Below are 25,294 nucleotides of genomic sequence, written 5' to 3' on the forward strand. Positions count from 1 at the left end.
GCATTCCAAATGGCACCGTATGGAACCAGAGCTGGAACCTCTGGTTAAACCCCGAGTCCCCACCACAGTGTTGTAGAGCTGGAACCTCTGGTTAAACCCCGAGTCACCACCACAGTGTTGTAGAGCTGGAACCTCTGGTTAAACCCCGAGTCACCACCACAGTGTTGTAGAGCTGGAACCTCTGGTTAAACCCCGAGTCCCCACCACAGTGTTGTAGAGCTGGAACCTCTGGTTAAACCCCGAGTCCCCACCACAGTGTTGTAGAGCTGGAACCTCTGGTTAAACCCTGAGTCACCACCACAGTGTTGTAGAGCTGGAACCTCTGGTTAAACCCTGAGTCCCCAATCAGTCACACATTATACTGTTTCCATTTTCATGACTTCCTTCTGTCAAAGGCCTTCATTTATTCAAGCTCCACTATCAAGGTTTTTCCAGCGCCTCACAACATCGTTATGCTGACACAACTTCCTTTTCATAAACCACACAAATACACTTAATCACTGCTTGAAGGACAATTAATTTCAGTAGAGAAAGAGAAAGCACGTAATAGCATCTGTATTTAAGCTGGAGCAGAGCAGAGATTGGACCCTAACCCCCATGGAGGCTGGACCCTAACCCCCATGGAGGCTGGACCCTAACCCCCATGGAGGCTGGACCCTAACCCCCATGGAGGCTGGACCTTAACCCCCATGGAGGCTGGACCCCAAACCCCCATGGAGGCTGGACCCCAAACCCCCCATGGAGGCTGGACCCTAACCCCCATGGAGGCTGGACCCTAACCCCCATGGAGGCTGGACCCCAAACCCCCCATGGAGGCTGGACCCCAAACCCCCCATGGAGGCTGGACCTTAACCCCCATAGAGGCTGGACCCTAACCCCCATAGAGGCTGGACCCTAACCCCCATGGAGGCTGGACCTTAACCCCCATGGAGGCTGGACCCTAACCCCCATGGAGGCTGGACCTTAACCCCCATGGAGGCTGGACCTTAACCCCCATGGAGGCTGGACCCTAACCCCCATGGAGGCTGGACCTTAACCCCCATGGAGGCTGGACCCTAACCCCCATGGAGGCTGGATCCTAACCCCCATGGAGGCTGGACCTTAACCCCCATGGAGATTGGACCTTAACCCCCATGGAGATTGGACCTTAACCCCCATGGAGGCTGGACCCCAAACCCCCCATGGAGGCTGGACCCTAACCCCCATGGAGGCTGGACCCCAAACCCCCCATGGAGGCTGGACCCCAAACCCCCCATGGAGGCTGGACCCCAAACCCCCCATGGAGGCTGGACCCCAAACCCCCCATGGAGGCTGGACCTTAACCCCCATAGAGGCTGGACCCTAACCCCCATAGAGGCTGGACCCTAACCCCCATGGAGGCTGGACCTTAACCCCCATGGAGGCTGGACCCTAACCCCCCATGGAGGCTGGACCCTAACCCCCCATGGAGGCTGGACCCTAACCCCCCATGGAGGCTGGACCCTAACCCCCCATGGAGGCTGGACCCTAACCCCCCATGGAGGCTGGACCCTAACCCCCATGGAGGCTGGACCTTAACCCCCATGGAGATTGGACCTTAACCCCCATGGAGATTGGACCTTAACCCCCATGGAGATTGGACCTTAACCCCCATGGAGATTGGACCTTAACCCCCATGGAGATTGGACCCTAACCCCCATGGAGATTGGACCCTAACCCCCATGGAGATTGGACCCTAACCCCCATGGAGATTGGACCCTAACCCCCATGGAGATAGGACCCTAACCCCCATGGAGATTGAACCCTAACCCCCATGGAGATTTGACCTTAACCCCCATGGAGGCTGGACCCTAACCCCCATGGAGGCTGGACCTTAACCCCCATTGAGATTGGACCCTAACCCCCATGAGTTAAAGGGGAGGGAATGTGGTTCTAACCTGCATCTATCTAGTCCTCTGTTTCAGACCTCATGGTCCCCACTAATCTAGTCCTCTGTTACAGACCTCCTCATGGTCCCCACTCTGTCTAGTCCTCTGTTACAGACCTCCTCATGGTCCCCACTCTATCTAGTCCTCTGTTACAGACCTTCTCATGGTCCCCACTCTACTCCTCTGTTTCAGACCTCCTCATGGTCCCCACTCTGTCTAGCCCTGTTTCAGACCTCCTCATGGTCTCCACTCTGTCTAGTCCTTTGTTTCAGACAGAGGACTAGATGGAGATAGTGGGGACTATTTCAGAGAGGAGAGTGAGATGAGGAGAGAGACATGAGGAGAGGAGAGATGTGGAGTGAGAGGAGAGAGGAGAGGGAGATGAGGAGAAAGAGATACTGACATCATCCCTCCGTACTGACATCAGACTCAGGTGCCTGACCTCCAACCAATATATTAATAACATCACTCATAGGCGATTGGATCTTTAAAGACATCAACAAGATAGGGGGAGAGGAGAAGAGAGAGGGAGATGAGAAGGGGAGAGGAGAAAGGAGGGAGAGGGAGGAGAGGAAGATGAGAGGACGAGAGATGAGAGAGGAGAGGGAGAGGAGAATTGAAAGAGAGGGAGGTGAGATGGGAAGGGGAGAGGAGAAAGGAGAGAGAGGGAGGAGAGGGGGAAAGAGAGATATGAGGAGAGGGCCCATTGCTGAAAGATGAACCAGTCTACTGTATTTGATTTGGTTCATTAAATCATGACTGTGTGTTCGTACGTTGTGTATGTCTACGCTGTGCGTACGTGAGTTGTGATCAGGATAAAGATTCCCAGAATCAGAGGGAACACATGATTTAATCCACCCTATCAAACCACTTAACTTGTTTTCAACTTCAACAGTGAGTACCCTCTCCACCTTCTTCCACCTCCCTCGAAACCCCCCTTATCCCTCTCCACTACCTCCCTCCTTCCCTGCCTCTCCACCTTCCTCCTCCTCCTCTCCCTTACCTCCTCCCGCTCTACCTCTCGCTCGCTCCCTCCCTCCCTCTCCACATTCTCCTCTCCCCTTCCCACCTCCCTCCACTACCTCTCCCCCTTCCTCCTCCTCTCACTCTCTCCCTCCCTCCTCCTCTCCCTCTAGATGGCTCTTCTACCTCTCCTCTACCTCCTCCCTCTAGATTCCTCATCTACCTCTCCTCTACCTCCCTCGACCACCTCCCTCTAGATGGCTCCTCTACCTCCCTCTCCATGTCTCCTCTACCTCCCTCTCCCTCTAGATGTCTCCTCTACCTCCCTCTCCCTCTAGATGGCTCCTCTACCTCCCTCTCCCTCTAGATGGCTCCTCTACCTCCCTCTCCCTCTAGATGGCTCCTCTACCTCCCTCTCCCTCTAGATGGCTCCTCTACCTCCCTCTCCCTCTAGATGGCTCCTCTACATCCCTCGATCACCTCCCTCTAGATGGCTCCTCTACCAAATTATCTTTGTTAACGATTCTCTTTTCACTGTTTGGCTTGTTTTGTTTTTGAGGAAGTGGGAGAACAGGGGATGAAGAACAGGGGATGAAGAACAGACTTGTTTTGTTTTTGAGGAAGTGGGAGAACAGGGGATGAACAGGCTTGTTTTGTTTTTGAGGAAGTGGGAGAACAGGGGGTATAAAGAGGCTCTTGAACTCTGTAACCCTATTGGCCAGTTTCCTCATGAATCCATAATGGGATGAACAGCAGATGTCAGGTTGTTATAACACACAGCAGATGTGAGGTTATTATAACACACAGCAGATGTCAGGTTATTATAACACACAGCAGATGTCAGGTTGTTATAACACACACAGCAGATGTCAGGTTGTTATAACACACACAGCAGATGTCAGGTTGTTATAACAAACACAGCAGATGTCAGGTTGTTATAACAAACACAGCAGATGTCAGGTTGTTATAACAAACACAGCAGATGTCAGGTTGTTATAACACACACAGCAGATGTCAGGTTGTTATAACACACACATGTCAGGTTGTTATAACATACAGCAGATGTCAGGTTGTTATAACACACAGCAGATGTCAGGTTGTTATAACACAGAGCAGATGTCAGGTTGTTATAACACACACAGCAGATGCCAGGTTATTATAACACACAGCAGATGTCAGGTTGTTATAACACACACATGTCAGGTTGTTATAACACACACATGTCAGGTTGTTATAACACACACATGTCAGGTTGTTATAACACACAGCAGATGTCAGGTTGTTATAACACACACAGCAGATGTCAAGTTGTTATAACACACACAGCAGATGTCAAGGTGTTATAACACACACAGCAGATGTCAGGTTGTTATAACACACACAGCAGATGTCAGGTTGTTATAACACACAGCAGATGTCAAGTCGTTATAACACACACGTCAGGTCATTATAACACACAGCAGATGTCAGGTTGTTATAACACACACAGCAGATGTCAGGTCGTTATAACACACACAGCAGATGTCAGGTCGTTATAACACACACAGCAGATGTCAGGTCGTTATAACACACACAGCAGATGTCAGGTTGTTATAACACACAGCAGATGTCAGGTTGTTATAACAAACACAGCAGATGTCAGGTTGTTATAACACACACAGCAGATGTCAGGTTGTTATAACACACACATGTCAGGTTGTTATAACACACACATGTCAGGTTGTTATAACACACACATGTCAGGTTGTTATAACATACAGCAGATGTCAGGTTGTTATAACAAACACAGCAGATGTCAGGTTGTTATAACACACACAGCAGATGTCAGGTTGTTATAACACACACAGCAGATGTCAGGTTGTTATAACACACACAGCAGATGTCAGGTTGTTATAACACACACGTCAGGTTATTATAACACACAGCAGATGTCAGGTTGTTATAACACACATGTTAGGTTGTTATAACACACACATGTCAGGTTGTTATAACACACATGTCAGGTTGTTATAACACACAGCAGATGTCAGGTTGTTATAACACACACGTCAGGTTGTTATAACATACAGCAGATGTCAGGTTGTTATAACAAACACAGCAGATGTCAAGGTGTTATAACACACACAGCAGATGTCAGGTTGTTATAACACACACATGTCAGGTTGTTATAACACACACATGTCAGGTTGTTATAACACACACATGTCAGGTTGTTATAACATACAGCAGATGTCAGGTTGTTATAACAAACACAGCAGATGTCAGGTTGTTATAACACACACAGCAGATGTCAGGTTGTTATAACACACACAGCAGATGTCAGGTTGTTATAACACACACAGCAGATGTCAGGTTGTTATAACACACACGTCAGGTTATTATAACACACAGCAGATGTCAGGTTGTTATAACACACATGTTAGGTTGTTATAACACACACATGTCAGGTTGTTATAACACACATGTCAGGTTGTTATAACACACAGCAGATGTCAGGTTGTTATAACACACACGTCAGGTTGTTATAACATACAGCAGATGTCAGGTTGTTATAACAAACACAGCAGATGTCAAGGTGTTATAACACACACAGCAGATGTCAGGTTGTTATAACACACACAGCAGATGTCAAGGTGTTATAACACACACAGCAGATGTCAGGTTGTTATAACACACACAGCAGATGTCAGGTTGTTATAACCACACACAGCAGATGTCAGGTTGTTATAACACACAGCAGATGTCAAGTCGTTATAACACACACGTCAGGTCATTATAACACACAGCAGATGTCAGGTTGTTATAACACACAGCAGATGTCAGGTTGTTATAACACACACAGCAGATGTCAGGTCGTTATAACACACACAGCAGATGTCAGGTCGTTATAACACACACAGCAGATGTCAGGTTGTTATAACACACAGCAGATGTCAGGTTGTTATAACAAACACAGCAGATGTCAGGTTGTTATAACACACACAGCAGATGTCAGGTTGTTATAACACACACACAGCAGATGTCAGGTTGTTATAACACACACAGCAGATGTCAGGTTGTTATAACATACACATGTCAGGTTGTTATAACAAACACAGCAGATGTCAGGTTGTTATAACAAACACAGCAGATGTCAGGTTGTTATAACACACACAGCAGATGTCAGGTTGTTATAACACACAGCAGATGTCAGGTTGTTATAACACAGAGCAGATGTCAGGTTGTTATAACACAGAGCAGATGTCAGGTTGTTATAACACACAGCAGATGTCAGGTTGTTATAACACAGAGCAGATGTCAGGTTGTTATAACACACACAGCAGATGTCAGGTTGTTATAACACACACATGTTAGGTGTTATAACACACACATGTTAGGTGTTATAACACACACATGTCAGGTTGTTATAACACACACATGTCAGGTTGTTATAACACACAGCAGATGTCAGGTTGTTATAACACACACATGTCAGGTTGTTATAACATACAGCAGATGTCAGGTTGTTATAACAAACACAGCAGATGTCAGGTTGTTATAACACAGAGCAGATGTCAGGTCGTTATAACACACACAGCAGATGTCAGGGTGTTATAACACACACAGCAGATGTCAGGTTGTTATAACACACACAGCAGATGTCAGGTTGTTATAACACACAGCAGATGTCAGGTTGTTATAACACACACGTCAGGTTGTTATAACAAACACAGCAGATGTCAGGTTGTTATAACAAACACAGCAGATGTCAGGTTGTTATAACAAACACAGCATATGTCAGGTTGTTATAACACACAGCAGATGTCAGGTTGTTATAACACACAGCAGATGTCAGGTTGTTATAACACACACAGCAGATGTCAGGTCGTTATAACACACAGCAGATGTCAGGTTGTTTTAACACACAGTAGATGTCAGGTTGTTATAACACACAGCAGATGTCAGGTTGTTATAACACACAGCAGATGTCAGGTCGTTATAACACACACAGCAGATGTCAGGTTGTTATAACACACACACACCAGATGTCAGGTCGTTATAACACACACGTCAGGTTGTTATATGCCTATGCCCTCCCAGGCCCACCCATGGCTGAGTCCCTGCCCAGTCTTGTGAAATCCATAGATTGGGGCCTGTGGAATGTATGTACTTTTACTGGTTTCCTTATAACTGTAAATGTTAAAATATATTTTTCTTCAGTATAATAAAATTGCAATATATTTACATAAAAATTGATACCCGTTTTCAATACCTCACCTTGCGAGGACAACATGGGGTAGTGGTCCACTACTATAGACCAGACGGGGTCTAGCCCTTTCGTTCTGCCCCTGAACAGGCGGTTAATCCACTGTTCCCCAGTAGGCTGTCATTGAAAATAAGAATTTGTTCTTAACTGACTTGAGTTAAATTAAGGTAAAGTAAAATTAATAAGAAACTGCCATCTAGTGGTGAAACACAACCATGACAACCTAAAGGGACATCCCTGTCCAATTTTACCTTTAACTCAGCAAGTCAGTTAAGAACAAATCCTTATTTTCAATGACAGCCTAGCGGGGAACAGTGGGTTAACTGCCTGTTCAGGGGCAGAATGACCGATGTTGCCACTTGTCAGCTCAGGGATTCGATCTTGCAACCTTTTGGTTTCTAGTCCAACGCTCTAACCACTAGGCTACCTGCCTCCTCTACACTCTAACCACTAGGCTACCAGCCTCCTCTACACTCTAACCACTAGACTACCTGCCTCCTCTACACTCTAACCACTAGGCTACCTGCCTCCTCTACACTCTAACCACTAGGCTACCTGCCTCCTCTACACTCTAACAACTAGGCTACCTGCCACCTCTACACTCTAACCACTAGGCTACACTGTCAGTATTTAGAATACACAGATTCAATGCTCAACACCTGGTCCTTTTTATTTACAAACATGAAACAGTTTAGAAGGTAAATTCCTTTTAAAACGAGGCCCCTTTATACATCCGTGAGTCATACAACAAGCCTCCCTGCTTCCAGAGTCCACCGACCGCAGAGTTTCAGCCACGTGACCATCAACATGTGGAGAAGTCCTTTTTCTAACACTTGTTTGAGCTACTAATATTTTAGACATCTCAAAAAATGAAAATACAAAATTAAATCTTAATAACATAGTTCAACCAAACAACATAAATCTAACTTTCTTTTTTTAAGGTAGAGATTGTCGACGAAGAAAACAGAGAAGTATGTCAAATACAACTCACATTTATTAGATTCATTTAATAGAGCCTCATTTATCAATTTACGTCATCAACAAGAAAAAAACAAATCCCAATTGTGATTTAAAACTCCCTATAGCTCTTAACTACACGTGTCCAGCTATTGTTGTGGATAGCCATCGATTGCATATTAAAAGCTACAGACATGTACAGTAGTTAATTAACTAGGAAGAACGCCAAAACTGATTCTTAGTCAGACATGTACAGTAGTTAATTAACTAGGAAGAACGCCAAAACTGATTCTTAGTCAGAGACATAGGGTATGTGGACATGTACAGTAGTTAATTAACTAGGAAGAACGCCAAAACTGCATCTTCGTCAGAGACATAGGGTATGTCAACATGTACAGTAGTTAATTAACTAGGAAGAACGCCAAAACTGCATCTTTGAGACATGTCCCAAACGGCCCCCTATTCCCTACATAGTGCACTACTTTTGACCAGAGCCCTATGGGTAGTAGTGCACTATGTAGGGAATAGGAAGCCATTTGAGTCACAGCCAATAGTATAAATCGGTACATTGTTCCCTAAAAGAAAGGTCAACCAGCTCTAAATACATGGTCAACACGAGGTCATAGTCAAGATCTCCACCGTCGTGTTTGAGGTTGTCGTCGTCTCTTCCTCAATCTGCTGCAATGCATTCTGGTCACAGGGAGGTGGCAAGGTGTGCTGAAAGGTTGATAAGAGAACATCTGATTATGTCTGATCTAATAAAACATCTAATATAGTAATGACACATCATCTAATTACAGAATACTAGGACAGGACTTCCAAAATGACAGGCCCGTCTTCTCTAAATAGACATTCATGTCAGGTATGTTCTCATTAAAAAGTTGCAGTGAGAGCAGGTGGACCAGTAGAACGGGCCAGCAGGGTAAAATGAGGTGCAGTGAGAGCAGGTGGACCAGTAGAACGGGCCAGCAGAGTAAAATGAGGTGCAGTGAGAGCAGGTGGACCAGTAGAACGGGCCAGCAGAGTAAAATGAGGTGCAGTGAGAGCAGGTGGACCAGTAGAACGGGCCAGCAGAGTAAAATGAGGTGCAGTGAGAGCAGGTGGACCAGTAGAACGGGCCAGCAGAGTAAAATGAGGTGCAGTGAGAGCAGGTGGACCAGTAGAACGGGCCAGCAGAGTAAAATGAGGTGCAGTGAGAGCAGGTGGACCAGTAGAACGGGCCAGCAGAGTAAAATGAGGTGCAGTGAGAGCAGGTGGACCAGTAGAACGGGCCAGCAGGGTAAAATGACTTGGATACACAGAGGGGGTGGACCAGTAGAACGGGCCAGCAGGGTAAAATGACTTGGATACACAGAGGGGGTGGACCAGTAGAACGGGCCAGCAGGGTAAAATGACTTGGATACATTCTTATCGGACTCCTTTATGTTCTGTATAAATGACTTACACTTGAGTCGGATGTAGCAGGGGTCACAGTAAGGCTTCCCGTTGCTGATTCTGATCTGGGCTCTGACTTCTGACCCTCCAAGTCGGCACCTGCAGTCCACACACTGAGGGAGAGGAGAAGATGGACTGTGAATCAGGAGAATCAACTAAAACACTGATTAGCGTCATTCAACCAATGATTACCAGCCCTTCCACTGTGGCGAGAGAGTTAGCTTTACCAGCCCTGCCACCACAGAGAGCGTTAGCATTACCAGCCCTACCACCATGGAGAGAGAGAGTTAGCATTACCAGCCCTACCCCCGTGGAGAGAGAGAGAGAGAGTTAGCATTACCAGCCCTGCCACTGTGGAGAGAGAGAGAGAGAGTTAGCATTACCAGCCCTGCCACCATGGAGAGAGAGAGAGTTAGCATTACCAGCCCTGCCACCGTGGAGAGAGAGAGAGAGAGTTAGCATTACCAGCCCTGCCACCGTGGAGAGAGAGAGAGTTAGCATTACCAGCCCTGCCACCGTGGAGAGAGAGAGAGAGTTAGCATTACCAGCCCTGCCACTGTAGAGAGAGAGAGAGTTAGCATTACCAGCCCTGCCACCGTGGAGAGAGAGTCTGCTACAGTGCCCAGGTGAAGCCAGTCAGTCAGTCTGCTACAGAGCCCAGGTGAAGCCAGTCAGTCAGTCTGCTACAGAGCCCAGGTGAAGCCAGTCAGGTCAGTCTGCTACAGTGCCCAGGTGAAGCCAGTCCTGTCAGTCTGCTACAGAGCCCAGGTGAAGCCAGTCAGTCAGTCTGCTACAGAGCCCAGGTGAAGCCAGTCAGTCAGCTAGTGCCCAGGTGAAGCCAGCCAGTCAGTGAGCTACAGTGCCCAGGTGAAGCCAGTCAGTCAGTCAGCTACAGTGCCCAGGTGAAGCCAGTCAGTCAGCTACAGTGCCCAGGTGAAGCCAGTCAGTCAGCTACAGTGCCCAGGTGAAGCCAGTCAGTCAGTTACAGAGCCCAGGTGAAGCCAGTCAGTCAGTCAGCTACAGTGCCCAGGTGAAGCCAGTGTGGTCAGTCTGCTACAGAGCCCAGGTGAAGCCAGTGTGGTCAGTCTGCTACAGAGCCCAGGTGAAGACAGTGTGGTCAGTCTGCTACAGAGCCCAGGTGAAGACAGTGTGGTCAGTCTGCTACAGAGCCCAGGTGAAGACAGTGTGGTCAGTCTGCTACAGAGCCCAGGTGAAGACAGTCAGTCAGTCTGCTACAGAGCCCAGGTGAAGCCAGTCAGTCAGTCTGCTACAGAGCCCAGGTGAAGCCAGTCAGTCAGTCTGCTACAGAGCCCAGGTGAAGCCAGTCAGGTCAGTCTGCTACAGTGCCCAGGTGAAGCCAGTCAGTCAGTCTGCTACAGAGCCCAGGTGAAGCCAGTCAGGTCAGTCTGCTACAGTGCTCAGGTGATGCCAGTCAGTCAGCTACAGTGCCTAGGTGACGCCAGTCAGTCAGTCTGCTACAGTGCCTAGGTGACGCCAGTCAGTCAGTCTGCTACAGTGCCCATTAGCTCATGCTGTGAAGGGTGATTGAGTGTGCTGACAGGTTTTTTAGAGGACCTCTCCTCCAACCAGGTGAATGGAGGTCCAGACCAGACTCTCACCTGAAAACAGGCCAGGTGGAAGCAGAGGTTCAGGGTCTCAATGACCATGGCAGCCCCTCTGCCCATAGGACACACACACACTGAACACACCTGACGAGAAGTCAGCACTCTGGAGGGAGAGAGGGAAAAGGAACACACGGGAAGAAATCAGAGGGACCAGACTGATCCACAAGGTCTGGGGGAACATCCATTGAAAAGGTGTCCTCCTACTAATGCCTTGGTATACGGCTGGACGATGAGTTTCAAGTTCACCAGGAAGATAAAACTGAAATTGGGTTTTTATTTTCACAAAGTCCCTCGTGTCTAATGTATTATGATGACTTATTGTATATGCATGAAGCCTGTTCTCTGTTCCAGAGACTGTTTATCATGCATTCATCCTCGTTACTAATGCTCTCATTCTCCTCTCTGGGATCAGACAATATGAGGAGACTACAGCACTGAAACTCAAAGATGGTGGATTTGGAAAGTGTTCACACCCCTCAACTTCATCCACATTTTGTTACATTACAGCCTGCCAACATGATTTCTTCCTCAATCTAAACACAAGACCCCATAGTGACATCACAAGACCCCATAGTGACATCACAAGACCCCATAGTGACATCACAAGACCCCATAGTGACATCACAAGACCCCATAGTGACAAAGTGAACACAAGTTTAGACACTTTACAAACACAGAAACACCTTATTTACATAAGTATTCAGACAATTTGCTATGAGACTTGAAATTGATCTCAGGTGCATCCTGTTTCTATTGATCATCCTAAAGATCTGTCTACAAGTTGATTGGAAGTTCACCTGTGGTAAATTAAATAGATTGGACATGATTTGGAAAGACACCTGTCTATAAGGTCAGAGCAAAAAGCAAGCCATGAGGTCGAAGGAATTGACCGTAGAGCTCCGAGACAGGATTGTGTCGAGGCACAGATCTGGAGAAGGGTACCCACAGCATTGAAGGTCCCCAAGAACACAGTGGCCTCCATCATTCTTAAATGGAAGAAGTTTGGAACCACCAAGACTCTTCCTAGAGCTGGCCGCCCGGCCAAATTGAGCAATCGGGGGAGAAGGGCCTTGGTCAGGGAGGTAACCAAGAACCAGATAGTCACTCTGACAGAGCTCCAGAGTTCCTCTGTGGAAATGGTTGTCCTTCTGGAAGGTTCTCCCATCTCTGCAGCACTCCACCAATCAGGCCTTTATGGTAGAATGGCCAGACAGAAGCCACTTCTCAGTAAAAGACACATGACAGCCTGCTTGGAGTTTGCCAAAAGGCACCTAAAGGACTCTGACCCTGAGAAACAAGATTCTGGTGGTGGCAGCATCATGCTGAGGGGATGTTTTTCAACGGCAGGGACTGAGAGACTAGTCTGGATCGAGGGAAAGATGAACGGAGCAAAGTGCTCAGGACCTCTGACTGGAGTGAAAGTTCACACAGCCAAGACAACACAGCAGTGGCTTCGGGACAGCTCTCTCGTCATACCCAAGAAGACTCGAGGCTGTAATCGCTGCCACAGATGCATTCAACAAAGTACTGATTAAAAGGGTCTGAATACTTAAGTAAATGTGTCATCTTTAATAAACGTGAAAAAAATGTTTGTCATTATGGGGTATTGTGATGTCATTATGGGGTATTGTGGTGTCATTATGGGGTATTGTGATGTCATTATGGGGTATTGTGATGTCATTATGGGGTATTGTGATGTCATTATGGGGTATTGTGATGTCATTATGGGGTATTGTGATGTCATTATGGGGTATTGTGTGTAGATTGATGAGGGGAGGAAAAAACGATTTAATCCATTTTTGAACAAGGCTGTAATGTAACAAAGTCAAGGGCTCTGAACGCTTTCAAAATGCACTGTACATTATAAAACATACAACACAAGTCCTGATTGGTCCATTACCGGTGGTGCTGCTGTGAGACGGGACGTGATTCGCCGGTGGCGGGTTCCTCTCCGGTGTTGGGCGGGGGGGAAGATGTGCTGAAGGGGCGGGGCCAGGTAGGGCTGTGCTTCTGGGTCCCGTTGGAGTAACCCCCCAGGGCCACACCCATGCTGTGCCGGGAGGAGGGGGGGCGGTACGGGGCGGCGAAACCCAGGGAGGAGTGGGGGCGTTGGGGGTTAGAGAGCAGGGTGGCGGAAGAGGGAAGGTTGTCCAGAGAGTCGTACCTGCCGAGAGGACAGATGGAGAGGTCAAATAACAGGTCACGTAGAGAGAGGTACGGTCCAAATGGCACACCCCCTCCTACCTCCTCATAGGCCCTCGCTGGTTAATGGGTAGACAACCCCCCTCCTCATAGGCCCTCGCTGGTTAATGGGTAGACAACCCCCCTCCTCATAGGCCCTCGCTGGTTAATGGGTAGACAACCCACCTCCTCATAGGCCCTCGCTGGTTAATTGGTAGACAACCCCCCTCCTACCTCCTCATAGGCCCTCGCTGGTTAATGGGTTGACAACCCCCCTCCTCATAGGCCCTCGCTGGTTAATGGTTTGACAACCCGCCCCCCCTCCCTCCTCATAGACCCTCGCTGGTTAATGGTTTGACAACCCCCCTCCTACCTCCTCATAGACCCTCGATGGTTAATGTTTGACAACCCCCTCCTACCTCCTCATAGGCCCTCGCTGGTTATTGGGTTGACAACCCGCCCCCCCTCCCTCCTCATAGACCCTCGATGGTTAATGTTTGACAAACCCCCTCCTACCTCCTCATAGGCCCTCGCCGGTTAGTTGGTTGACAACCCCCCCTCCTACCTCCGGTTACTGGGTTGCCAACCCCCCTCCTACCTCCTCATAGGCCCTCGCTGGTTAATGGGTAGACAACCCCCCCTCCTCATAGGCCCTCGATGGTTAATGTTTGACAACCCCCCCTCCTCATAGGCCCTCGCTGGTTAATGGGTAGACAACCCCCCTCCTCATAGGCCCTCGCTGGTTAATGGTTTGACAACCCCCCTCCTCATAGGCCCTCGCTGGTTAATGGTTTGACAACCCCCCCTCCTACCTCCTCATAGGCCCTCGCCGGTTAGTTGGTTGTCTGTTGTCAGAGGTGGAGCGTTGTCGTATCCAGCTGTTGTCGGTCAGCAGAGCGGTCCTCTTCCTCATCTCGTCCAGGATCTGTTGCCTCTCAGCCTCTACTAACGACATGCTCTGAGGAGGCTTCCTCCTAGCGACCTCCCTGGTAGCGCCTAATAACCAACCAGAGAGCAGAGTCACGACGGTATAACCAATCATAGTTCGTACAGAAAGACCAATAAAAAGGACAGTCATTTGAGCATTGTCCAATGAGTGAACAATATTATTCCAACGACCAATAGGTGAAAACATCCCCTCTATCACAATACAGAAAGGTGAGGAGTAATTACCCTGGGCCTCGGCTAAATGAGGACTGGTTAGTCATTACCCTCCCCACCCCAGTCTCCCTGGGCCTCGGCTAAATGAGAGGACTGGTTAGAGTCATTACCCACCCCACCCCAGTCTCCCTGGGCCTCGGCTAAATGAGGACTGGTTAGTCATTACCCAACCCAGTATCCCTGGGCCTCGGCTAAATGAGGACTGGTTAGTCATTACCCACCCCAGTATCCCTGGGCCTCGGCTAAATGAGAGGACCGGTTCGAGTAATTACCCACCCCAGTATCCCTGGGCCTCAGCTAAATGAGAGGACTGGTTAGAGTCATTACCCACCCCACCCCCGTCTCCCTGGGCCTCGGCTAAATGAGAGGACCGGTTAGAGTCATTACCCACCCCACCCCCGTCTCCCTGGGCCTCGGCTAAATGAGAGGACTGGTTAGAGTCATTACCCACCCCACCCCCGTCTCCCTGGGCCTCGGCTAAATGAGAGGACCGGTTAGAGTCATTACCCACCCCCGTCTCCATGGGCCTCGGCTAAATGAGAGGACCGGTTAGAGTAATTACCCACCCCAGTATCCCTGGGCCTCGGCTAAATGAGAGGACCGGTTAGAGTCATTACCCACCCCTGTATCCCTGGGCCTCGGCTAAATGAGAGGACCGGTTAGAGTCATTACCCACCCCCGTCTCCCTGGGCAAGGGTGAATGAGAGGACTGGTTAGAGTCATTACACACCCCACCCCCGTCTCCCTGGGCCTCGGCTAAATGAGGACTGGTTAGAGTCATTACCCACCCCTGTATCCCTGGGCCTCGGCTAAATGAGAGGACTGGTTAGAGTCATTACCCACCCCACCCCCGTCTCCCTGGGCCTCGGCTAAATGAGAGGACCGGTTAGAGTAATTACCCACCCCAGTATCCCTGGGCCTCGGATAAATGAGAGTACCGGTTAGAGTCATTACCCACCCCTGTATCCCTGGGCCTCGGCTAAATGAGAGGACCGGTTAGAGTCATTACCCACCCCCGTCTCCCTGGGCAAGGGTGAATGAGAGGACTGGTTAGAGTCATTACACACCCCACCCCCGTCTCCCTGGGCCTCGGCTAAATGAGGACTGGTTAGAGTCATTACCCACCCCTGTATCCCTGGGCCTCGGCTAAATGAGAGGACTGGTTAGAGTCATTACCCACCCCACCCCCGTCTCCCTGGGCCTCGGCTAAATGAGAGGACCGGTTACAGTAATTACCCACCCCAGTATCCCTGGGCCTCGGCTAAATGAGAGGACCGGTTAGAGTCATTACCCACCCCTGTATCCCTGGGCCTCGGCTAAATGAGAGGACCGGTTAGAGTCATTACCCACCCCCGTCTCCCTGGGCCTCAGCTAAATGAGGCCTGGTTAGAGTCATTACCCACCCCACCCCCGTCTCCCTGGGCCTCAGCTAAATGAGGCCTGGTTAGAGTCATTACCCACCCCGTCTCCCTGGGCCTCAGCTAAATGAGGCCTGGTTAGAGTCATTACCCACCCCGTCTCCCTGGGCCTCAGCTAAATGAGGCCTGGTTAGAGTCATTACCCACCCCGTCTCCCTGGGCCTCAGCTAAATGAGGACTGGTTAGAGTCATTACCCACCCCTGTCTCCCTGGGCCTCGGCTAAATGAGGCCTGGTTAGATTTGACCAACATGGTGTAAAGTGCATCAACATCAAGGCTGGGTTTGGAATGGGGAACCCACTCATTAAACAGAGGGACAGTCAACAGCAGAGTCTGACCTTTCACCTCCTGTCTGTGGAAACCCTCCAACGATGGGGAGGACTTGGATTTCATCCTGATCAACAAACACAAGTCAGGTTATACAACACCCTGCAGTACTCACACCCACCACACCACACCCTGCAGTACTCACACCACACCCTGCAGTACTCACACCACACCCTGCAGTACTCGCACACACAACACCCTGCAGTACTCGCACACACAACACCCTGCAGTACACACACACACACAACACCCTGCAGTACTCACACCACACCCTGCAGTACTCACACCACACCCTGCAGTACTCACACCACACCCTGCAGTACTCACACCACACCCTGCAGTACTCGCACACACAAGACCACACCCTGCAGTACTCACACACACACACACACACAACACCCTGCAGTACTCACACACACACATACAAGACCACACCCTGCAGTACTCACACACAAGTCTGTCAGGTTATACAAGACAACACCCTGCAGTACACACACACAAGTCTGTCAGGTTATACAAGACAACACCCTGCAGTACACACACACAAGTCTGTCAGGCTATACAAGACCACACCCTGCAGTACACACACACACACACACGACAACACCCTGCAGTACTCACAAGTCTGTCAGGTTATACAAGACAACACCCTGCAGTACACACACACGACAACACCCTGCAGTACACACACGTCTGTCAGGCTATACAAGACCACACCCTACAGTACACACACACAAGTCTGTCAGGTTATACAAGACAACACCCTGCAGTACACACACACACACACACACGACAACACCCTGCAGTACTCACACATACAAACACTGAGCACAACTAGTCATACAAATATCACACGATTAATTTATAGTTTGTGATCAAAGGTGCACTCCCAAGCCCCCTAGCTTGGTGAAACCATAGGAGTCTCTAGTACTGACTGACCTGTCAGCTATAGATAGCTGGGTGAAACCATAGGAGTCCCCAGACCTGGAGGCAGAGGCAGCAGAGGAGGGCGAGAGGGTGAGAGGACAGAGGGCAGGGCGAGAGGACAGAGGGCAGGGCGAGAGGACAGAGGGCAGGGCGAGAGGACAGAGGGCAGGGCGAGAGGACAGAGGGCAGGGCGAGAAGGCAAGAGGACAGAGCGAGAGGACAGAGCGAGAGGACAGAGGAGTCAATTTGCAGACAGCAGCCAGCTTGTTTGACAGAAACCAGCAAGGTTGTGACTGACTGGTCCACAAATCACCTTGAAATCATAAACTAGTCATTATTTGTAGATAAGTCAATTGACCCACAATTGACCCACAACGCACTGGGCAGAGGGACGCCTTTAAAACACCACCAGAACTAAATAGTAACCAAGGTGTGGTCTTCCTCACCACTTATCTCCTCCTGCCACTTCATCAGTCTCCTCTTCCAGGTTCCTCCCTTCTTGAGGACGAGGCTCCTCCCTTCTTCCCCCGTCAAAAACAACTTCCTTTGGATTGGATTCCACATGGCAACAGCCCATGGCAACAGGGGCCATGGGCTGGCTCAAGACTGGCTGAGGACTGGCAAGGCTAGCAATCCCATTGGTCATCTCTCCTGAGCTCGCCATGTTCGATGTGGATGATTTGACACAAGGGACTACATATCCCACGATGCATCTGGACGGTAGAGGATCAGGGGTCTCCTCAGCCTGCCTGTATCTCTCCGCCCCTGCCTCCTCCTGGGCCTGTTGCCACTCGGCATCCAGTCTCTCCTGGTCCTGACGGTACTTCTCCTGTACAACATCACACAAGACAACTGTCCAATCAGTTTCCTCTGAGACTACGGGTAAGTTTAGCCCAGAATTGGTGCTTTTATCATAAGACACCAACAGTTCCAATGATAGCAGTTCCACACTGAAGTCACCATTTACTCAGTGTGGTTCCAGGCAAAGTGTGGTTCCAGGCTAAGTGGTATTTGCCCAGTGTGGTTCCAGGCTAAGTGGTATTTGCCCAGTGTGGTTCCAGGCTAAGTGGTATTTGCCCAGTGTGGTTCCAGGCTAAGTGGTATTTGCCCAGTGTGGTTCCAGGCTAAGTGGTATTTGCCCAGTGTGGTTCCAGGCTAAGTGGTATTTGCCCAGTGTGGTTCCAGGCTAAGTGGTATTTGCCCAGTGTGGTTCCAGGCTAAGTGGGCTTTACTCAGTGCGGTTCCAGGCTAAGTGGTATTTACTCAGTGTGGTTCCAGGCTAAGTGGTATTTAGTCAGTGTGGTTCCAGGCTAAGTGTGGTTCCAGGCTAAGTGGGCTTTACTCAGTGTGGTTCCAGGCTAAGTGGTATTTGCCCAGTGTGGTTCCAGGCTAAGTGGTATTTGCCCAGTGTGGTTCCAGGCTAAGTGGTATTTGCCCAGTGTGGTTCCAGGCTAAGTGGTATTTGCCCAGTGTGGTTCCAGGCTAAGTGGTATTTACTCAGTGTGGTTCCAGGCTAAGTGGGATGTATGTCTTCCTGACCTGTAGGAGGCGCTCCTGCTCCTCCTGCCACTTCTCCTGCCTCCTCCTCTCTTCCTCGGGGTCCCAGGACCAACTGGAGGGGGAGGTGCTGAGGGACGGCACCTGGAGCTGGAGGACATCCCAGAATATTACCCTTCAATATTACCCCCCCCCCCCCAATACTCAGTCTCAACACACACACCCTTAAGAGCCAGTGTTCCCCCCTCTTGTTCCTATGACTTACATCAGATATCGCCGACGCCGATCCTCCTAACAGAGAGAGCGAGAGAGAGAGGGGGGGGAGAAGGTGTGTTTTAACAGTCAGCCAATGTGAGAATAAATGTTTCCCCAACTGGGCTCACTTATAATATCACCACATTTATCATTCTATTTGTGATTTAATCAGAGCACTGCAAACCAAGCACCCAATAGAGCCTTCTGAATGAATCAGGGAGCACTGCAAACCAATAGAGCCTTCTGAATGAATCAGGGAGCACTGCAAACCAAGCACCCAATAGAGCCTTCTGGGTGAATCAGGGAGCACTGCAAACCAATAGAGCCTTCTGAATGAATCAGGGAGCACTGCAAACCAATAGAGCCTTCTGGATGATCTCAAACCACAGCTCCAATCAGCTGACATTTCACACACACTGACTAGGTAGTAATCAACGAATCACAGAGCTGCTTGAGAGTGATGGTCCAGATACTGGAATGTTGTTGCGTTAACTTCAGAGCACTGCACACACACTCACCACACAGGTAGACCATAGAGCTGACTCCTGGTGAGGCTGAGGGGAAAGAGCTGCATTATGACACTACCAGCAGCCAGCTACAGGGACAGACTGGGTAACCAGGGACGGACTGGGTAACCAGGGACGGACTGGGTAACCAGGAACGGACTGGGTAACCAGGAACGGACTGGGTAACCAGGAACGGACTGGGTAACCAGGAACGGACTGGGTAACCAGGAACGGACTGGGTAACCAGGAACGGACTGGGTAACCAGGAACGGACTGGGTAACCAGGAACGGACTGGGTAACCAGGAACGGACTGGGTAACCAGGAACGGACTGGGTAACCAGGAACGGACTGGGTAACCAGGAACGGACTGGGTAACCAGGAACGGACCCGTCTCCAGCTATAGATGAGGTATATGTGACCAACAAAACCATCTCTGTATTCCCAGTCATGTGAAATCCATCGATTGGGGCCTAATTCATTTGATTTCCTTATATGAACTAACATCACGAAAATCATTGCGTTTATATTTGTGTTAAATATATATATATGAGCAGCAGATTCGAGGACAAACAAGCAATCGCCAGAGTTGATTTAATCTACAAAGCAAATGCATAAACAACAACAACAACAACAACAACGAAGCCTGGCGACAGACATTAACATTGACTGTTACCTTCCTGATTAAAGAACTCGGCTCTCCTTTTCTGGGTTTTCAAAACAATCAGATCATGTTCTACACATAGGGGGGGAAACAGGAAGTGTGAAAGAGAAGAGGAAGTCAGAGAGTAACTGAGTTTCCGTAGAGTAACATCCGGGAACTACCAGGAAACTGCAAAAACAAAATCTTGAGTCATTTCAAAAGATGCATCGTCTTCAAAGTTATTCTTACTCCTGGACTTATTCCACATTTTGTTGTTACAGCCTGAATTCAAAACGGACAAAATAGATCTCACACACACACAAACCCCATAATGACAGTGTTTTTAGAAATGTTTGTAAATGTAATGCAGTAATCTCATTTCCGTAAGTATTCACACCCGAGACAGTTCATGTTAGTGTCACCTTTGTTAGCGATTACAACTGTGAGTAAGAGATTTACACACCTGGATTTCACAATATATATGTACATTATTTAAATTCAAGCTGGTTGTTGATCATTGCTAGACAATCATTTAAGTCTTGCCATATATTTTCCAGCTGATTTAAGTCAAAACTTTAAGCTAGTCCGGAACATTCCGTCTTGGTAAGCAACTCCAGTCTACATTTGGCCTTTGGTTATTGTCATTTGGAAAATTGTTCCTCTCCCAGTGGAAGCAGACGATCAGCTTTCCCTCTCGGATTTTGCCTGTGCTTAGCGCCATTCTGTTTCTTTTTATGAAAATAAGAAAAGCCCTTGCTGATGACAAGCATACCCATAACATGATGCAGCCCCCTCTATGCTTGAACATATGGAGAGCGTAAGTCTGATGTGTCCCAAACGTAACTTTGTATTCAGGACAATAAATTCATTATTTGTCGTCACATTTTTGTTGCATGTTTTAGATTCTATACAGACTTCCTTCTCTTCACTCCTTAATTTACTGTCGGTTAGTATTGTGGAGTAACAACCATGTTGATCCATCCTCATTTACTGTAGGTTAGTATTGTGGAGTAACAACCATGTTGATCCATCCACGGTTGTCTCCTTTCACAGCCATTAAACTCTGTAACTGTTTTAAAGTCACCGTTGGCCTCATGGTTAAATCCCTGAGCAGTTTCCTTCCTCTCTGGCAACTGAGTTAGGCAGGACGCCTGTATCTTTGTAGTGACTGGGTGTATTGATACACCATCCAACGTGTAATGAATAACTTCACCTCAAAGGGATATTCAATGTCTGCTTTTTTATTTATTTTTACCCATCTACCAATAGGTGCCCTTTTTTGCAAGGCATTGGAAACCCTTCCTGGTCTTTGTGGTTGAATCTGTGTTTGAAATGTACTGTTTAACCGAGGGACCAGAATAGTATGAGCGGGGTACAGAGAGGTGGTGATTATTTATTTTTTTTTATGTTAAAAAAACACTATAAATCGCACATAGTGCGAGAATATTTTTGCTCCTGAACTTAATTTAGGCCATAACAAAAGGACTGAATAGTTATTGACCAAAGTCACTTCAGCAATTCATTTATTTTATGAATTTCAACAAAAAATCTCATTACATAATTACACCGACATTATGGGGTATTGTGTAGGCCAGTGACATAAAACCTCTATTTTATACATTTTAAATTCAGACTAACAAAATGTGGACAAAGTCAAGGGGTGTGAATACTTCCTGAAGGCACTGTCAAGTCCCAGTCAATTCATTCATTACCTTTACTTCTGATAGTCAGGGGATCGTCCTGAAAACCTCCCTTACTGCTCTTAGAGGTCAGCACCTAAGAAGGGAAAGACACAAAGAGATTTACTAACCTGTTTCCTTCATCACTCAAATCATGTCAGTAAACGCGTTAGAGATGTCAACACTGATCGTATGAAAAAGTAGTGTCACACATTGACCTCTTGTCCGTTGATCTGGGCCAGTTTCATCATCGTTGCATCTCTGCTGGTGTCAGTTGGACCTGTAAGTGTCAGAGCACCACTGGTCAGATGGATGATCGAGGCCCGGTTCCACAGGGCCTCTGACCCAGTCCGTCACAACACAGGCCCGGTCCCACAGGGCCTCTGACCCAGTCCGTCACAACACAGGCCCGGTCCCACAGGGCCTCTGACCCAGTCCGTCACAACACAGGCCCGGTCCCACAGGGCCTCTGACCCAGTCCGTCACAACACAGGCCCGGTCCCACAGGGCCTCTGACCCAGTCCGTCACAACACAGGCCCGGTCCCACAGGGCCTCTGACCCAGTCCGTCACAACACAGGCCCGGTCCCACAGGGCCTCTGACCCAGTCAGTCACAACACAGGCCCGGTCCCACAGGGCCTCTGACCCAGTCCGTCACAACACAGGCCCGGTCCCACAGGGCCTCTGACCCAGTCAGTCACAACACAGGCCCGGTCCCACAGGGCCTCTGACCCAGTCCGTCACAACACAGGCCCGGTCCCACAGGGCCGCTGACCCGGTCCGTCACAACACAGGCCCGGTCCCACAGGGGCATCTGACCCAGTCCGTCACAACACAGGCCCGGTCCCACAGGGGCATCTGACCCAGTCCGTCACAACACAGGCCCGGTCCCACAGGGCCTCTGACCCAGTCCGTCACAACACAGGCCCGGTCCCACAGGGTTTACAAACATTGATTCACAAAATCAGTAAACACTACAGGACGGAAAGTGGTGAGGGACAGACAGAGTTCCCAGCAGGTCAGGGGGGGGGGGGGAAGTGGTGAGGGACAAACAAAGCTCCCAGCAGGTCGGGGGGGGGGGGGGGGGAGAAGTGGTGAGGGACAAACAAAGCTCCCAGCAGGTCAGGAGGGGGGGGAGAAGTGGTGAGGGACAAACAAAGCTCCCAGCAGGTCAGGGGGGGGGGGGGGGGGGGAGAAGTGGTGAGGGACAAACAAAGCTCCCAGCAGGTCAGGGGGGGAAGTGGTGAGGGACAAACAAAGCTCCCAGCAGGTCAGTGGAGGGAGAAGTGGTGAGGGACAAACAAAGCTCCCAGCAGGTCAGTGGAGGGAGAAGTGGTGAGGGACAAACAAAGCTCCCAGCAGGTCAGGGGGGGAAGTGGTGAGGGACAGACAGAGCTCCCAGCAGGTCAGGGGGGGGGGAAGTGGTGAGGGACAAACAAAGCTCCCAACAGGTCAGGGGGGGGAAGAAGTGGTGAGGGACAAACAAAGCTCCCAGCAGGTCAGGGGGGGAAGTGGTGAGGGACAGACAGAGCTCCCAGCAGGTCAGGGGGGGAAGTGGTGAGGGACAGACAGAGCTCCCAGCAGGTCAGGGGGAAGTCTCTTTCGCACACCGTTGTTACCATAGCGCTGTACATCCATGGTGAGACTGCCTTTCTGCAGGGCAGAGGTCATCATGCCCTTCCACTGGCTGTGGCTCATCTCTGCCACCCTGTGCCCACCAACAGACACTATCTCATCACCTGCACGGAGCTGGCACAACTCTGCAGGACTACCTGGAGGGAGAGGAGAGGCTTTCACTATGTTGAGGCAAGCTACAGGCCAGCAGGAGAGAGAGAGAGAGAGAGAGAGGAGCTACAGGACAGCAGGAGAGAGAGAGAGAGGAGCTACAGGACAGCAGGAGAGAGAGAGAGAGGAGCTACAGGACAGCAGGAGAGAGAGAGAGGAGCTACAGGACAGCAGGAGAGAGAGAGGAGCTACAGGACAACAGGAGAGAGAGAGAGAGGAGCTACAGGACAGCAGGAGAGAGAGAGAGAGGAGCTACAGGACAGCAGGAGAGAGAGAGAGAGAGGAGCTACAGGACAGCAGGAGAGAGAGAGAGAGGAGCTACAGGACAGCAGGAGAGAGAGAGAGAGGAGCTACAGGACAGCAGGAGAGAGAGAGAGAGGAGCTACAGGACAGCAGGAGAGAGAGAGAGGAGCTACAGGACAGCAGGAGAGAGAGAGAGGAGCTACAGGACAGCAGGAGAGAGAGAGAGGAGTTACAGGACAGCAGGAGAGAGAGAGATGAGTTACAGGACAGCAGGAGAGAGAGAGATGAGCTACAGGACAGCAGGAGAGAGAGAGGAGCTACAGGACAGCAGGAGAGAGAGAGAGGAGCTACAGGACAGCAGGAGAGAGAGAGAGGAGCTACAGGACAGCAGGAGAGAGAGAGAGAGGAGCTACAGGACAGTAGTAGATGGTATTTCCAGTCACACCTGACCGACCCAGAGGAACAGGATAAGGTTATAGATCTCCTGAGTACAGATATCCAGAGTGGTTCTGACTAGGTCTCTGTTGCAGGGTAAGTCACACCTCTCAAATCAAATCAAATTTTATTTGTCACATACACATGGTTAGCAGATGTTAATGCGAGTGTAGCGAAATGCTTGTGCTTCTAGTTCCGACAATGCAGTAATAACAAGTAATCTAACTAACAATTCCAAAACTACTGTCTTGTACACAGTGTAAGGGGATAAAGAATATGTACATAAGGATATATGAATGAGTGATGGTACAGAGCAGCATAGGCAAGATACAGTAGATGGTATCGGGTACAGTATGTACAAATGAGATGAGTATGTAAACAAAGTGGCATAGTATAGTATAAAGTGGCTAGTGATACATGTATTACATAAGGATACCGTCGATGCTATAGAGTACAGTATATCCGTATGCGTATGAGATGAATAATGTAGGGTAAGTAACATTTATATAAGGTAGCATTGTTTAAAGTGGCTAGTGATATATTTACATCATTTCCCATCAATTCCCATTATTAAAGTGGCTGGAGTTGAGTCAGTGTCAGTGTGTTGGCAGCAGCCACTCAGTGTTAGTGGTGGCTGTTTAACAGTCTGATGGCCTTGAGATAGAAGCTGTTTTTCAGTCTCTCGGTCCCAGCTTTGATGCACCTGTACTGACCTCGCCTTCTGGATGGTAGCGGGGTGAACAGGCAGTGGCTCGGGTGGTTGATGTCCTTGATGATCTTTATGGCCTTCCTGTGACATCGGGTGGTGTAGGTGTCCTGGAGGGCAGGTAGTTTGCCCCCGGTGATGCGTTGTGCAGACCTCACTACCCTCTGGAGAGCCTTACGGTTGAGGGCGGTGCAGTTGCCATACCAGGCGGTGATACAGCCCGCCAGGATGCTCTCGATTGTGCATCTGTAGAAGTTTGTGAGTGCTTTTGGTGACAAGCCGAATTTCTTCAGCCTCCTGAGGTTGAAGAGGCGCTGCTGCGCCTTCTTCACGATGCTGTCTGTGTGAGTGGACCAATTCAGTTTGTCTGTGATGTGTATGCCGAGGAACTTAAAACTTGC

The 25,294-nt window shown here is 49.3% G+C and overlaps 1 protein-coding gene across 1 annotated transcript; it reads right to left on the reverse strand.

The window, feature by feature from the left end:
* Positions 1 to 8,092: 8,092 nt before the first annotated feature.
* Positions 8,093 to 23,533, reverse strand: LOC110517365 (LIM domain only protein 7). Its single transcript, XM_036972581.1, has 14 exons — positions 23,335 to 23,533; positions 21,943 to 22,004; positions 21,758 to 21,821; positions 20,079 to 20,138; positions 18,909 to 18,934; positions 18,686 to 18,793; positions 17,593 to 17,975; positions 17,159 to 17,203; positions 16,231 to 16,286; positions 14,126 to 14,309; positions 13,033 to 13,296; positions 11,127 to 11,235; positions 9,518 to 9,620; positions 8,093 to 8,790 (listed from the first exon to the last, which is right to left on the reverse strand). Exons 1-14 carry the CDS (start codon positions 23,420 to 23,422, stop codon positions 8,768 to 8,770), a joined length of 1,575 nt encoding a protein of 524 aa, XP_036828476.1. The 5' UTR covers positions 23,423 to 23,533; the 3' UTR covers positions 8,093 to 8,767.
* Positions 23,534 to 25,294: the final 1,761 nt, after the last annotated feature.

This window comes from Oncorhynchus mykiss, unplaced genomic scaffold, assembly GCF_013265735.2.
Source record: "Oncorhynchus mykiss isolate Arlee unplaced genomic scaffold, USDA_OmykA_1.1 un_scaffold_177, whole genome shotgun sequence".
NCBI classification, from domain to species: domain Eukaryota; kingdom Metazoa; phylum Chordata; class Actinopteri; order Salmoniformes; family Salmonidae; genus Oncorhynchus; species Oncorhynchus mykiss.

Bases quoted from the DNA above. Each gene is read 5' to 3' on its own strand.
- LOC110517365 (XM_036972581.1), bottom strand. From the start codon at position 23,422: ATGAGCCACAGCCAGTGGAAGGGCATGATGACCTCTGCCCTGCAGAAA. The intron at 14,310-16,230 runs GTCAGACTCTGC...GTTGGTTATTAG, and splicing joins CCACAGACAGGAGGTGAAAG to GCGCTACCAGGGAGGTCGCT. The intron at 9,621-11,126 runs GTGAGAGTCTGG...CCTCTCCCTCAG, and splicing joins TCCACCTGGCCTGTTTTCAG to TGTGTGGACTGCAGGTGCCG.